General features: G+C 39.5%; 1 protein-coding gene across 4 annotated transcripts; it reads left to right on the forward strand.

Moving 5' to 3' along the window:
- The first annotated feature begins 366 nt into the window (after positions 1-366).
- On the forward strand, positions 367-12,369 carry LOC149022950 (EamA-like transporter family). 4 transcript variants are annotated; one of them, XM_089150840.1, is made up of 5 exons: positions 367-608; positions 1,088-1,923; positions 2,032-2,455; positions 10,770-11,023; positions 11,187-12,369. In XM_089150840.1, exons 2-5 carry the CDS (start codon positions 1,330-1,332, stop codon positions 11,202-11,204), a joined length of 1,290 nt encoding a protein of 429 aa, XP_089006966.1. In that variant the 5' UTR covers positions 367-608; positions 1,088-1,329; the 3' UTR covers positions 11,205-12,369. The 4 variants fall into 4 exon arrangements, with proteins under 4 accessions (XP_089006966.1, XP_089006964.1, XP_089006967.1 ...); XM_089150838.1 differs by having other exon boundaries at positions 11,403-12,368; XM_089150841.1 differs by having other exon boundaries at positions 11,500-12,368.
- The last annotated feature ends 4,385 nt before the right edge of the window (positions 12,370-16,754 follow it).

Here is a 16,754-nt window from a genome sequence, read left to right on the forward strand (position 1 = left end):
TTTTACCTATGATATGTGACTATTTTTCTAGATTTTCTACTGCAATATCTACCAAAATTGTTAAATTCTTAAATTTTCAAACCTAACCCTCACAAATAAATATGTAAAGATGTAAACAGATAGTCAAAAACTTGTATTCAATCTATATTCATGCCCATTTAGAAGAATCTACTTAAGAAAATAATTATTTGATAATCATCTGAATCCGACTGAATCCGTCTGAAAACTGATAGGATATTATCCGAATCCTTCTAAATATAATAGAATGCAGATATGGATATATCATATCTGAATCCGGTCTGTTTACCCCTACTTTTAAGACCTCCATGTTGGGAGTGTTGGTGGAATTTATTTTAAAAAAATAATAATAATAAAAAGAGGAGAATCTGTGTTTTCATTTTCCATCAACAGACGTTTGTTTCGATATTCTGAGTCAATCCGTTTCGTATCTTCGGTTTTTGGATTACCCTGAATTTCTCTTCTGAAAGTGAATCTGTGTGTATGCGTGTCCCGATTTCGTGGGGAACAATCCTTGATTTCATGTAACTATCCACCCTGATTACGAGTCAGCACCGCCCTGAGTTTCAGTAGTTCTAAGCAGAATTGATGTACGGTTTCTTCATCTGAAATTATATCTTGTTTCGTCTCAAATTATAGCTTAATTTATTGCTTTTCTTATGGTCAATGCACATTTTCATGAGGGTTTGTTATTTTCGTTTATTTTATTTTAATTATTGTTGCTTTCTCAGCACAGTTGAAGTCGTATAATTAATTTCAGCTTTGGCAGGTGCTGTTGATTTTATGGGTTTGTTCTTGTACAAATTTATTGCGTCAATCGATTCTTTAGCTTAATTGCACATTAATATGTCCTCATTTTTTGAAGAAGTTGAGGTTACAACCCGCAGTAGTTTTCTTTTGGATGTTCTCATTCATATGATATACTTTGAGCTTAGTAAAATATATTAGAGAGCATCTGTCGAGGAGATTTTGTGATTTGGGTCAATTTGCAATTGAGAAGGTCAATGTGTTTTTGCTGGGTTTAATGTTTTGTCTTTGCTTTATATATTCTTCCTTCTATTTGTTTCAGGTACCCTTTTGACATGAATTCCAGGAATGGGCGGATTAGGAAGTTTGTCTTGATTATTTTTCTTCTCAACCTATTTTACTTTATGCTCTCTCCTGGAATTTCTGCCAAAGCTTAAATGAAGTCAACGAACCCTAGCTATAACGAATCTCCTATATGGGTGTTATTGGCATTGCATATTTTCTGATCATTGGGGTCTATGAAGGATTGACTCCCCGTTTGAACCAACATTAAGTTTGAAAGAGATGAGCAACCAGGCTTGGAGATGGATTTTAGGTTTAATATATATAGTTGCTGTTGCCACTATCTGGATTGCTGCTAGTTTTGTTGTTCAATCAGTTGTAGATGCGGGTGTATCTCCATTCCTAATAACCTACATATGCAATTCATTATTTGTGGTTTACATTCCTATTGTTGAAATTGGACGCTACTTGGAAGACTCAGTTGTGAGTTCATGGTTTAGTCATAGCAATAAAAATGAGAGCCAACCGGAAGGATCAGCAGATTCTGAAGAGGTCATTCTTCTGAGAGATAATGATTTAATTCCATATTCAGATGGTTCACATCCATCAGGGCGGATCATGCAAGGAGAAATTAGTCATCAGGGCAAGAGTAGTGCTTTGGAACGAAACTTTGTGTCTGAAAGAACAATGCAGGGTAAAGCTGGCATAGAACAGCTTCCAGGAATGGCTGATGTTAGTTTGAATGTTAATGAACAACTTGATCAGAAAGGACGTTGGACACGTACAAGGATGGCAAAGGTCAGCCTGTTAATATGTCCCTTTTGGTTTCTTGCGCAGCTTACCTTCAATCTCTCACTCAAGTATACCACTGTGACTGTGAGTCTTCAATCAATCTTTTTAAATCTTTCCTATAATTTGGAACTCACATTTTTGCTTTGCATTTTCTGTACTTTCTGTTTGCTGATAATTTTCTCATGTCTGCAGTCGAACACCATCTTAAGCAGTACTTCCAGCCTTTTCACCTACTTAGTCTCAATGGTTTTCTTGGGTGAGAAGTTCACATGGGTTAAGCTGGTTAGTGTTCTACTTTGCATGGCTGGGACAATAATTGTCAGCTTCGGTGATTCAAGTACAATGTTAAGTGCAATTGCAACAAACCCCCTTCTTGGTGACATTTTTGCATTGGTTTCGGCTGGCTTGTATGCAGTGTATATCACCCTTATTCGAAAAAAACTCCCTGATGATGATAACAGTAAGGATGGCAAAGCCAGTATGGCACAGTTCCTTGGATTTCTTGGTCTGTTCAACCTCATTATTTTCCTGCCTGTTGCCCTTGTACTGAACTTCACAAAACTGGAGCCCTTTTATACTCTCACTTGGAAGCAGTTTGGTCTCATTGTTGGTAAAGGTTTGTCTTTTAGCTCTATTTAAAACACCGCTGTTACTTCTTCTTCCTCCTCTCCTTTACCTTCTCCAGTCGTCATCTTATGGATGTTAGAAGGTGGTTGCTACTAATAGTTCTACATGACATTCTAATATACATTCCTTTTCTACTTTAAGCGCTTGACGAGAAACAATCACTGTTGGTATATGACTTCTATCCATGTATAAAAGAATAAAGGAAGTTATTTCCTTTGGTACAAGATGCGTTGAAACCTTAAGAATGGGAAAAATATTTGCTGAAGTATATTATAAATTAATTCTTTAGGGATTTTCTCATATGCTTTTTGTTGGTCAGTAAAACCAGATATCTTTAGTTATCAGTTAACTCTGGTTAAATCATCCTTCTTTCCCTTTCTAAATCTTTCCATGAGTGTATTTAGTAAGAAAATAGCTTTTGTCCTGGATCTTTTGCAGAAAACCTAATTGATTCTTTGAAATAATAGTTTTTTCCTCAGGTGAGTTTAAATAACCTTTGCAGAACTTGCACGGTATGACTGAAAATTTTTATAAAGTTATTGCAACTCTGAATATCACATTTATTTATTTACTTATTCATTTTGGTAATTGGACCAAAATGTTTCTCCTCCATTCTTCTGGCATGTTTTTGTGTGCTTGTAGTCTTATCAAACGGTTTGGTTTAGACAAGATAAGCCACAAATTCCTAAGCTTTTGCATTCCTATTTGGGACTGGTGGTGATGTGAACCAGAATTTAGTACCTGGTCATATCCCTGGAGTGGGCCCCACGGCCACTACAAAGTGGCACACCTAGGGCTGGCTGAATCCTCCAAGAGGGGTAATTTGGTCATTTTCAGCCCTATCTGCTGGAATTTAATTTCAGAATTTATTCTTTATTTATGGAGTCCAGTTTTGTTTAGAAGTCTTGATTTGAGTTCTTAACCCCTTAGGGGTTTTTTTTTTTATTTTTTATTTTTTAAGTTGGACTCTTATAGATAAGTTGAGTCTTTTATTTGAAGAAAAAATCTTTTAATTTAGGTGGTTGTTAATTAGATGTAAAAGGGTATTCTAACTTATAAAGGAAACCCTAGGTAAGTTGGTTTCTAAGTCTTAGTTGAGTCCAAATAGAGTTTCCCAATTTGAGTTAAGTTCTTTCTTTTTTATGTAAGGCTATAAATAAGCCAGCCTATGGTTGTAAACTTTAGTCTGCATTAAGTAAAGGTTGAATATTGTTTGTTGGAAACAAGTCGTAGTTCTTTTTGGGAGGGCCACATCGGATTTTATGAGCCTGGATTCAATTTGCAGTAACTAGGGCTGCAACTGGGCCGGGCTGGGCCGGGCTTTTGCAATCCCAAGCCCAGCCCTATATGTTCTAATCTGAGCCCATTCCCACCCTGACCCTAGTTCAGGGCCAATGATTATTGTCCTTGGCACTAAGCCCTACAGGGCCAAACCAAGCCCATTCTCGCCCTAATTGGCCTTAATTGGGCCCTAATTGGGTTGGCCCTAATTGGCCTTGGCCCTGGCCCTGACCCTGATTGGCCTTGATTGGCCCTGATTGGCCCTGTCCCTAGCCCTGATTGGCCCTGATTAGCCCTGATTGACCCTGTCCCTGACCCTAATTAGCTTGTCCCTAACCTTGATTGACCCTATCTTGGCCCTAGCCTTAATTGGTCATATTCTTGGACCTAAAATAACAAATGTAAATTCATAAAAAAAAAATAATAATAATAATAATAAAAATAAAAGTATCATAAGTAAACTAAAAATAAAATTCGTAGAAATATAGATGATTCAAGCTCATACAAAATGATAAAATAGTCAATAAGTTAATAGTGTTGCTTTAAATATAAAATCATTAATAAATTCATACTCCATAATTCTTTATTGATCTCTTAAAGTCTCTTATTGCTTTGATGATGGAAATTAAAAACCTCTCCCATTACTTTGGTGATGGAAATTGAAAACCCCTCCCATTGATATCCTTATTCAACAAAAAAATAATTAATAATAATAAAATCATATTCAAAACTTTGTTAACAAGTAAATCAACAATAATTTAGTATTGATATTTTTTTTCGTGGTTAAAGAAAATAATATTTTAGTTACAAACATAGCTATCTGTCCTTAATAAGTTTTTTTTTTTCTTTTCTTTTCTTTTCTTTTCTTTTCTTTTCTTTGAAATATCACATTGGAGGCAAAAGAAAGATGTCAATTTTCATGATGAGAAGTTGGGGTGTAGATTTGTTAGATATAAATTCTCTATATACTAGCTTTTATTATTTATAATATATTATCTCGCCTTAGTCAAAAAAAAAAATCAATGATTTTTTTGAACTAAAAATGACTTAATTCAAAAAATAAAAATTATCTTAAAAATAATATAAAAAGTGACTCATAGTCGGGCCAAAATCAGGTGGATGCTTACTACATTGGTAATGAAGATATAATTTATGACAGGTGTCAAATATTCACCCATGTGGATTATAATTAATTCATCTTCATATGGGTGGAGGGTCCAGACTCAAATCAGGGCCAGAATCAGGGCTTAGATCAGGGCCAGAATTAGGGCCAGAATCAAGGCCAAAATCAGGGCCATAATTAGGGCCAAAGTCGGGGTCGAATCGGGCCGAACGAATCGGCAGAATCGGGCCAAAATCGGGGCCAAGATCAGGGCCAGAATCAGGGCCAAGATCAGGGCCAGAATCAGGGCCAAGATCAGGGCCGAATCAAGGCCAAGATTAGGGTCAAAATCAAGGACAGCCGGGTTGGGCTGGGCGGGCCAGAGAGTAATCCCAAGCCCGCCCTTGGCCCTAGTTTAGGGCCAGAATATTTTGGCCCTAACCCGCCCTTAGGGCCAAAACCTTTAGCCCAAGCCCTATTCAGGCTCAGGGCGGGCTTAGGGCGGGTCAAGGCTGCCAGGGCCAAACTTGCACCCCTAGCAGTAACTGTTCTTCTGCAAACCAGCTAGAACCCTCCCCTTCCTTCTTGCGCAAGCATCCCCAGCCCCCTCCCACCCTTGCAACAGCTCAAGACAACCCCCTTCTTGTGGCAGCCTCCCCCGCGCCCCTTTTCTGTTTTTATTTTATTTTCTGGTTCTTGCGACAGTATTGAAACAGAAGAAAAAAAGAAAAAAAGAAAAGCAAGAAAGAAAGAAAGAAGAAAGAGAGAGAAAGAGAGAGAAAAAAGAAAGAAAGGAAGTTGCAAGAACCTTACCCTTTCCCTTCCTGGCCGCAGGCCTCCCTACTCTTTTTATTCAACAACAACAACAAGCCTTTTCCCAACTAAATGGGGCCAGCGACATGGATTATTGCCTTCCAATCAGCTTTGTTTAAGGCCATACTATTTTTTTTGGCCAAAGCTATGCCTTCCCTACCCTTTTCATTCCCTTGAGTTTTTCCTTTCACTTAAGCTTTGCAAAAACCTGATCTTTCCCCATCCCATATCATTTTTTTTTTTAAACCTTAAATTTCCATTTTTCCAATTAAAATCTACCATAATATTTTAGATTGATTCTTTTCATCCTATATCAATTTAAAATAATTCTTACCCTACCATAATGATCCAAAATCTCCCCAAAGGAATTTAGTAACATCCTATGTTTTTACTATTAACCCAAACAACCCAAATTTTATCACCTTGTCCTTCCCTACAAATCATAACTACCCACCATATTGTCCATTCCTCCCATAGAATTTTAGAAATTAGTTGCTGGAATAGTCTGGGCAAACCCTTAATTTCAGGGAATTCTTCCAAGAAACCCTAAACCTTAAAATTGGGTTTTACATCAAGGTGGCTTGCTACTTTCATTTTCCTTGAAAACATTTTTACCTTTTTTTTGGGTGTGTAATGCTTCTTTACTTCAAACTCCGTAACTTCTCATATATCCACAACGTGTTCTGTCTAGATATGTATTACAGTCTTCCTGCTTTCTGGGGTATTAATACTAGAAAAAATGTCTTTGTTTGGTGAGCTGTGAAAATTCTCTTTCCATCTCTTCTTAATGGCATCATCTCTTAGTTGTACTCTTATTATCTTCCCTTTTAATACATCTAATTAACAATGTCAAAATCTCCTTTTCTCCTATCTCTCATTCTAGCTATCTTGTAAATACCTTTTTGCCCTTTGAGCTTCATATTTCTTCACCGGTTGCTTTCCCTACAAATGTCATGATTTATTCTTGGCTAAATTATGTCTTTTTAGATCCGCTACCTGCTTAGTCCATTGCCATGTCTTTAAACTAACTTTCCTAGCCTTAATGGCTGCCTGAACTTCATTATCCCATTACTAATTCTCCCCAGAAATAGATGGTTTCCTTTCCATTTCCCTAGAACCTCTTTAGGAACCTTATTAATGTAAGCTGTCATCTTGTTTTTCATCATGTCTTCCTCATAGTGTTACTTTCCTTGTTTGGTCACTTTATCAGTAAATCCCTAAATGGATGCAGAGTCTCCCTTTAAGCCATACTGCCTTATGTTAAGCCAAGTAAGCTATCCTTTTTTACAATTCTGAATAATGCAGCACAACATGAGTAGCAGCCCACGTGAGTGGTCGGGCTCTCCAGGTTGATAATTTTAGAGTCTTTGCAAAACAATCTACTGGACCTCCTAGTTAAGAGGAAAGATATTTATTTGGGGAAATAATGTCTTTGTTTATTTTATAGGTTCGATTTGTAGAGTATTTGGTTTCTAATTCTTTAGTTTCCTTCTTTGAGTTAGTATCTTGGTCAAAGAGTTGGTCTTATTTTAGGAGTCTTAAATTTCTTTTTATATATGGTGTAATCCCCATTGTTAGATAGAGATGGGGAAATATGACTTGAGAGTTTGTGGCTCTCTCTGCGTGTGCACTCTTCTTCCCGACCTCCCCCTCGCCCAAAAAAAAAACCCGCCATTGCAAGCCCTTGCAAGGTCTACACTAACTTGGCATTTGAGCTTAACATCCTCTGCTTCCCCATCAGTCTTCTTCTTCCCTAAACCTCTCTTTCATTGTTATTTTGAACCAGCAGCAGTGGAGGAAAAATAAAGGCTGTCTCTATAGTGACAGATCAAACCCCAATCCCATCCCTCTTTTCCCCAAGCCTGCAATTGATTCCTTTGAGGGACTTCATCTGGTAAAAAGACAGGAAAAAAATAAAATTAAAGAGATTCATCCCCAAAAGAGGGGGAAAAAAGTGAAGAGCAGAGAAATGAGTGGTGTCTCCAGATAGAGAGAGAGAGAGTTTGGAGATCAGAACTAATATTATTAAAAAGCAGAGAAGAAGAGATCATCCAGAGACAACTTGAAAAGAAAATGAAGAAAAGAGAGAGAAGAGTTTGGAGAAAAAGAGAATCTTAACATCAGTCCTCAGTTTCGACTGCAATTGTCTTCCTCTTCTTTTTTTCCCATGATTCCACTGGCTCTGGGGTGATTTTTTTTAACATGTTAAAATCATTAGAAACAGAACCAATCAACCAAATATGGAAGAAAATGTGGAAAAAGTCAATCTAATTGATGTACTCAATCTAATCGAAGTCAAACTTGAAGGATTGTTTGACGGTCCAATCAGGTTGTGAAACCTCATTATCAAATTCCCATCAAATAGATGTCGTTTTGCTGATGATCATCAGCCGGTTGACCATGGGATGTACCACCATGAAAGCCAATATCCGTCAACGCCAATAGCATGTTGTTGATACTCTCATTTTATAGAACTCATGCACGAAGTTTTGGAATTTATTTCATTTAGGGAAATAATGTCTATTTATTTAGAAGTTAGATTAGTAGGTTATTTGGTTTTTAATTCTTAGTTTCCTTAGTTGAGCTAGTGTCTTAGTCAAAGGGTGAATCTTATTTTAGGAGTCTTAATTTTCTATATATATGATGTAATCCCCCATTATTAGATAGAGATTGGAAAATACTATGATTTGAGAGCCTATGTGGTTCTGTGTATGCACACTTCTTCCCCCCAACCCCCCACCAGAAAGAAAGAAAGAAAAAAAAAGACCTCTCTTGCTATGCGATTTTGCCTTTCCCCTTTCTCCTTCTCATTCTTCTAGTTCTCTTTCTATGAAAACCCACCATAGAAGGCCCTCTCCCGGTCCGCACTACCTAGACCAGACAAGAAGATTGATGCTTTAAGTAATTTTATGCAATTCTATCTAAGATGTGGAGCACAAGACGTGTCTGATTGGTCCTAAGGAATGAGTTGCAATTGCTGTTGGAGTGCCTTCTTTGAGATGGGATTTTCTATAGCCATTGGGGCAGTACTTTTATGGTTTTTGTGCATCAATGGAGGTTCACTTTTATGGTCTTTCGTGTAGTCATTGGAATTTTACTTTGTGTTTGTGTGAGCAGGTTACTACTTACACTTTGATGCCTTATTGGGAAAGGCATTTGATGTAGTTCTTGGGTGCTGTATTTCCTTTTGTCCTTGGGAAGAGCTTTTGCTGTTGGTGTGTTCTTTCTGTTAAGATGTATAACAGTGTAGGAGAGTGCCCATATCATGGTTTTCGCTGCTACTTTATGTTTTTAGTTGTTTGTTTCCTAGTCTACATGAATTCCCCTCTCTAAGCTTACATAGGTAAGAGTTAAACTCATTTCGTGATTCTGCTTTGACTTGATGTAAATAATGTTGGCTGGTACAGTAGAACACACATTCTACTGCACAGCCCTTTTCTCCTATTGTTTCTCTGTTTTTCTCCCTCAATCTGTCACTCTCCCTTAATTTCCATCATGTGCTCTATTCTTTACCAGGCAACAATATTGTTTCTGGGATTCTTTACAAGTTGATAATGTGTTAATCAGATACCATTTTTACTGAAATGTTGGGCACATAGTGGCATTTATATGTTCAGAACTGTTTTCCCCGGTTTCTGGATTTCTTTTGCTCCTCATAAGAGGTAAATAGAGAACAGCTAGAGGCATCTTCTTGTCCAAGGTTTTCACTTCAAATCAGATGAATGAATAATACATAACTCATCCTTCAAGGTATTACTATTTTAATGTTTGTGCATATATTTTTGTCAAACAGATTCTTTTGTCACGAGCTACAAATTTGAAGTGAAAACACTTCTGCCTCATTCTTTCTTGATTCAAAATTGATTGTTTGTTAGTTTACTCTCTCTTATCAGATTAAGAGCAAATAGGTCCCAGATGAATGAAAAAAGCATAAAACGTATGATAGGTTATAAAAAGATGAAACCTGCACTCCTATTTGTTTAAGTGTGGATTTGGAACTGATTTGGAACTGATTTAGGAAATTCAATATTAATGTAGGTATGAGATTGCTTGTGAAAGATGCCAGCTAGAAGGTCAATTTTGGCTACCAGTATTGCAGTACATGTTACATAGTAATTGTTCCCAGATTTTGCTTTAATGTTTTATGCTTTTCTGTGCTGAGTATGGGGAAAGTTCAGTTTATGCTTTTAGTGCTGAGTATGGAGAAATTCAGAGTGGCTTGCTTCAGTAAGTCAAATTTCTGTGTTAATCATGTCTGTCTTACTGGCTGTTTAGAATCAGTGACTTTTGGACTTCACATTGACCTGGAAATTGGAAGGGGTAGTTATTTCTTTTGACTTGCAGGACAACTTGCATGGAACCTTTGCAGTTTAGTATCTGGTGGGACAAAATCTAAACTGCAAAGGTTCCATCTTTTGTCCCACCAGATACTGAACTGCAAAGGTTCCATCTTGCCATCCCAGGAAGAAATTGTGGTAGTAACAGTATCCATGAGTATTTCATTGACATTAATTCTCTTCTTTTTGCATTCTGGAAGGGGGGCAAAGCATTGTGGTGGTTCCAGTTATAATATAAGTAGATTATTCACAAAGTTTTTATTTGTAATTCTGTTGTATCAAAAGTAGTTGGAGTCCTTGTTCTTATTGTCATATAACTGGACCGAGGAATTGGAAGATTTCTGCAGCAATGAAAAAAACTTAGTTGACTGTCTGAGAAGTCCAACAGACATTAATTATACAGCTTAATTCCAGGTCCAGTGAGATAAAAGTATTATCTAGAATGTGGCTAAAACATGTTATAACTTCTTTCCTTTTTTTTTTCTTCAAGTAGATCTGTTACTTTGTTTAATAAATATGATGAATTCTTTCAAAAGTTTCATGCAAGCAATCTGAAAAGTAATCTGCCTCAAAATTGCTTCATTGAATTTGGTGACTACCTTTCATGACTTCCTCTTAAAACTGTGTATGTTTGTAGGACTCTAGTTTTTCACTGTGCTTGCTAATGGAGGAGAATTTCAATTCCTGCTTCTTATCTTCTCGGTTTTCTTTAATTCTGTGATTCAAGAATAGTGAATTTATTTTTCCTTCATTTTTGTTATGGTGGTTAGGTCTACTTGATAATGTGCTTAGCGATTACTTGTGGGCAAAGGCTGTTCTCTTGACAACCACCACAGTGGCTACAGCTGGTCTCACAATTCAGGTCCCTTTGGCTGCTATTGTGGATTCAGTGACAGGACATGCTCCACATCGCATGGATTACATTGGAGCTGCAGCTGTCATGGTTGGGTTTGCTGGCATTAACATCCCCTCTGATCCTTGCAATAGTTCAGTGGATGCTAGCCTAGAACAAGAAGATGAAAATGTTAGTATGGTTGACAATACTTTTAACTTTCCAGTCAGTAGGGACACAGCTTCTACTTCTTAATTTGAAAGTCTCGATATTGTCGACTGATTTGGGGTCCTCGTTTTGAATATATTGTCCTCCCGGCCTAGTTCATTCTCATTTTTCTTGCTGCTTGCAACAGGTAGTATGTCAGTTATGATATGGATAATTTTGGGATCTCTTATCCTAGACAGATTGGCCAATTCCATACAATTATGCAGGCTGTTCAATTGTACCATGTATTAGATTGATCTAGTTTCGTGAAAATGTGTTACATTCCAATTTGTAGGAAGCTTCTTCAAATGTGTTAGAAAGGCAACAGTTCGTGTATATATTCTCACTACACATTTTTTGGCAGGAAATGATAATATTAAATTCTTGAATTGGTTGCTGCCATTCAGTTGACACTCTTCTATGACATTATCTATGATTCCTTGTTGCTGTGATCATTACAGTTTGGTTGCTGAAAGCATAGATCATCATCAGTTGTGGGTTCATTTCCATCCTCAAAATGTCTTGGTTTCTTGGAGTCCATCGTTCGGTCAAGTAGTGGCAGACAGTGTTGAGAAGGGATTTATGGCTTCAGGAGAATAATTAGATTAATACACAACAGTTGGACAAATTCTTCAAGCTCTAGAGCATCAGATACATAATATGGCATAATTGGTAACAGAAAGGAGCTTCGAGAACCAACTAAACAAGTCAATCATCTGGAATCACCTCATTTACAACCAGCAGATCTGGCTGGTGAAAGGCACAACATATTATCCGGACCAGAGGATCAGAAGACTGCTGGGACTTGGTCACTGGTAGCACCAATAAAAACAGTTAATTCTTGACGAAGACAAAAGTAACCTATCTGGAATTTAGAGGCTCACTTATTGGTTGTAGCTCTAAAATCAAGATCATGTTTGGAACTTAAATTTTTTGCTTTGGCAAGTTCAGAATTCTGAATTCTTAATGTGATCTGGGTCCAGACTCCAGAGCTCTCTTCATATAAGGGAGAGGGTGAGGATATATGGATTAATGCATTTGAACAGGCAGAAAGTAGAGAGTACCTATTGATTTGAAAATGGATGCTATGAAGCAGGTCATGATGAAACAAGAAACTGCCTCATCATGAGGCAAATATTTGAACAATTGGAAGCAATCAACTGCCTCATCATTCCTGAACTCTTGAACCCTTTTCTCCAATTTCATTACTAGTTAATTAGAACATCTATACATCATTTATGTTGTTAGTTTTCTAAATTCAAAACTTCTTCATCCATTATTCTTCCATACTTTTTTGGTTAATAAATTCAGTAGATGCCCATATAAATTTGGTTTTACAAGACATGACCGAACTGAGTAGTGAAAATGGATCGAATTTGGCTCGGATATGGTAATATCTAAATTTGAATTTGTCTATAAACACACCAAATTCATGGTAATCGGATGGATAAAAATATCCCAATTCAAATGGGTTTTTTAACTCATTCTAGTGTTGGATCCAATTATGGGGAGGGTGGGGTTGGTTTGAAATTAAGCTCCCAGAGAACTAAATATCAAAAGCTTAAGCCCTTTTAGATCGTTCTTTAGCAACTATCCTGTTACTATGGGAGTTTCCAGAATAAGAAATGTGGATTTTGCCTGGGTATTACCTGTGAGACCATGGAGTGTTATTTCTTACAACTTCCTATGCTTTCTCATGTTTAGAGGACCAGTCTCATCTTTGGTTCTATCTATATATGGTCTCAAAATCCCAGCACAGGAGATGAACTTCTGACCATCAAATTTGTTATTGTTATTTATACATTTACCTTTAGGTAATGCATTCCTTTGAGGAGAACGACCTGCCATAATCTCCCCATTCATCAGAAGCACTGTGAATGAGAGGATTGAGAGATTCATACTGTTTTAAGGAAAACTCATCTCTATCATTTTTCGGATTGAGTCATTTTTCATTTATCCTGACCATTCAAACAAAGAAAATGTGAGTGGAAAAATTCATGCTTCAGTCTTTCCTTCCTGGGTAATCTTACATGGGCAGTATTCAGTGTGAGCAAATCTTTTGATGCAGTCAAAATAAGGGAGGGGCCCAAAACTTTGATGAGTCACAAGTCACAACCGAACACAGAGATGAGAAAGCTACATCTCATCCTGTGACGTTAAAGCTCTACTGGTCTGCAGAGGTAATATAGTACCTGAAAGTTGTTAAGTTTTTACTCAAACTGAGAAATTATTGAATGTGGTTGTTGGAATGTTAATGCTCGATCTCACGAGGGGCTTCTCTTAGCTGTGATGCCTGAGCTGGGGCTGCGCGCTCTTCTTCTAAATTCAAATAAGACCAAAAATTGAGACACGATATAGAGCATCTGGCTCTTAATTAGCAGCTAGTCTTTATTGATCTGATATACAGGCGAGGTTACCGGATAAGATTAATATATACTGAGAAGAGAAAACAGACTCGTTTAAGACTCGTTTAAGGAATGATCGAGCAGTGACAAAGACTTTCAAGTGCTACACCAGAAGAAACAGCGTGCTTTACGTACCCACAATTCCAAAATGAACACACAATAATCAACTATTAATTCTGCATGAAATCTTCTGAACATTAACAAACAAACGAAAAAAAAACCTCTAGTGATTTTAGAGTGAATCAGTGACCACCGCCACCAGCACCGACGCCAAAACCGGCTCCACCACCAAACCCAGCACCAGCACCAGCACCGAAGCCACCACCTCCACCGCCACCAAATCCACCGCCGCCACCTGCGCCACCAACACCACCTCCTGCTCCAAACCCTCCTCCTGCACCAGCTCCACCACCCAATCCACCTCCCCCACCACCACCAAACCCTCCACCTCCTCCAGCTCCTGCTCCTCCACCAGCACCGCCACCCAGACCTCCTCCTGCACCTCCACCAGCACCACCACCACCACCAAGTCCTCCACCAGCACCACCTCCAGCACCTCCTCCTAGCCCACCACCAGCTCCTCCCCCCAGTCCTCCGCCAGCACCACCTCCAGCACCCCCTCCTAGTCCACCACCAGCTCCTCCACCCAGTCCCCCGCCTGCACCACCTCCAGCACCTCCTCCTAGTCCACCACCAGCTCCTCCACCCAGTCCCCCGCCTGCACCACCTCCACCACCTCCTCCTAGTCCACCACCAGCCCCTCCACCCAGTCCCCCGCCTGCACCTCCACCAAGTCCACCACCAGCTCCTGCACCTCCGCCAGCTCCACCTCCTGCACCTCCGCCAGCACCACCTCCTCCTCCTACTCCACCACCAATGCCTCCATGGTGACCGAGACCACCTCCTCCCCCAATTCCACCACCACCTCCTGCTCCACCTCCAATGCCGCCATGATGACCAAGTCCACCTCCTCCTCCAACGCCGCCGCCACCTCCTGCACCACCACCAATGCCGCCATGATGACCAAGCCCACCACCTCCACCAATCCCACCACCACCTCCTGCACCACCACCAATGCCTCCATGATGACCGAGTCCTCCACCTCCTCCAAGCCCACCACCACCTCCTGCACCACCACCAATGCCCCCATGATGACCGAGTCCTCCACCTCCTCCAAGTCCACCACCACCTCCAGCACCTCCCCCAAGTCCACCTCCTCCACCTAAACCTCCGCCAGCACCACCTCCCTCCACCTAAACCACCTCCAGCACCTCCTCCAAGTCCACTTCCTCCACCTAAACCACCTCCAGCCCTCCTCCAGCGCCACCTCCGACACCTCCACCAGCACCACCACCCAGTCCGCCGCCTCCGCCGATGCCACCTCCAGCTCCTGCGCCACCACCGAGTCCACCACCTCCCCCTGCACCACCACCAAAACCACCTCCTCCTCCTAGCCCGCCTCCAGCACCTGCACCAGCACCAAAACCACCTCCTGCTCCTCCTCCTAGCCCACCACCTGCCCCACCACCAAAACCTCCTCCTAACCCACCAACTTTCCCAAATCCATGTCGATGTCTAAATGGACCAAAGAAATGCTTATCACTCTGCACAACCCTATTAACATCAGCAACAACTACTACTGCAACATAGTTAACCAGAAAACAAACTAGAACTGCACCCGCAATGCTCCGAGCTACACTCATGTTGGCCTTGATTAGAATTCACCAAGAACGACAAGTTTGAATTCGGATGAAAAGAAAACAGTGGTAGGTCTTCACTTTTATAGTGAATGCAAAGGAAGATAGAGATTTACACTACTACACTTCCACCCACCACTACTGTTAAGAGTTAATGAGAACATTATTTATTTCCCAACTGCCCTCCCCCACTGTGACTTGGTGGAAGTATCGTTTCTGCCATTTAGGGCTCTTTCTCTCTCTCTCTCTCTCTCTCTCCTCTGAAACTGAAAATATGAATGAAGGAACGATGGTTGAAGTTCAAGTCCAAGTAGTCAAGTGGATCCAGTTGGTTGATTTCCAAATATTGATTCAACACAGCTAGCCAGCAGTAATGCATGGCAAATTGCTGAAGCTTCTTGTGAACTGTAACGTGATATCATTGAATGATGGTGTGCATGATCTCATAAATGGCAAACCTAGCCCATTACCCCAAACTACCTACAGCCGAACCATGGGATTTCAAAATTAATACTAAACTGCTAATCCATCCATCTCGACCCGTTTTGCTTTGGTTTAGCCAGATTTGGTACGACAATTAACGTATGAGATCAGAACATAATCCAACAAGGATGTAACAGTACTGGTTCGGTTTGATTTTGGTCTTGGTTTCTTGTGTTTCAGTAGGTTCAGATGAGATCAACTTATGAGGAAATAATGGATTTCAGTGTTATTGCCATGGAAAATATGTGATGACATAACTAGACATGCATGCCTTTATAGAATGCTTGTAATGATCGTAACACCTGGGAAGGGATACTTTAAATCATGATTGTGGTTTCATCTATTTGGTTAGCTGTTGGTTGATTGTGCTGAAAAATTGTTTTCATATTGAAAATGCTTATTTGTAAAGCAATACTATTTGAGCAAGGATTAAGGAAGCATAGAGTACTGATGGCATTTACAAAGCTTGCGCGTGTACTTTTATATGGTAGCTCGCTGGGAAAGTAAATGCATTGCAGAATCATAAATTGCAGTTAATGGGGTTCGAGTCTCTAAACGAAACTCTTGGTACGTAGTTGGTTTCTGCATTAAATTCAATCTTAATTTCACCCCTCACGAAGGGAAGGAAGACGTGAACCTTATATTCCTTTTAACAGAGACTTGCGTACTTTTTACTTCTTCAACGCGGTTCTCAGAAACCACGTACTGTAAATGTGGACTTTTTGCGGACCACTCTTGACTCTTCTGCTTAAGAGGGGTGCTTTTTTGACTGGCATTGATATTGACATGGGGCTCCACATATGAGCTAGCTGTATCACATATCAATGTATCCCTAAAAACTGGTATGTTAGAATCATATTTTTGAAAAATAAATCCATTTGATACGGGTTGATCTATACATGTTGGAAATTATCTTCTTCTTGTTTTTTATAGGAAAAAGAAAAATTGCATTTATGTTACGGTTGATAACAGTTACAGATACTGTGAATTGTTCTATTACAGTTATCCTGTAAGGTGGCTGCCATACTGGCATACCCCTCAAAAAATATCTAGAGCTAGCACTATGTTTGGGAAAAGTTTATATTCCAACATTTTTGTCGATGTTGCCAACTCTATCAGAATTGGTAGTCC

Source organism: Hakea prostrata, chromosome 3 (assembly GCF_041222555.1).
Source record: "Hakea prostrata isolate BN-2017 chromosome 3, UWA_Hpros_2, whole genome shotgun sequence".
Taxonomy (NCBI): domain Eukaryota; kingdom Viridiplantae; phylum Streptophyta; class Magnoliopsida; order Proteales; family Proteaceae; genus Hakea; species Hakea prostrata.

Excerpts from the sequence above, each read along its gene's own strand:
- LOC149022950 (XM_089150837.1), top strand. The coding sequence starts at position 1,330 with ATGAGCAACCAGGCTTGGAGATGGATTTTAGGTTTAATATATATAGTT. Across the intron at positions 1,924-2,031 it reads TCAAGTATACCACTGTGACT|TCGAACACCATCTTAAGCAG; the intron begins GTGAGTCTTCAA and ends TCATGTCTGCAG. Across the intron at positions 2,456-10,769 it reads TGGTCTCATTGTTGGTAAAG|GTCTACTTGATAATGTGCTT; the intron begins GTTTGTCTTTTA and ends TATGGTGGTTAG.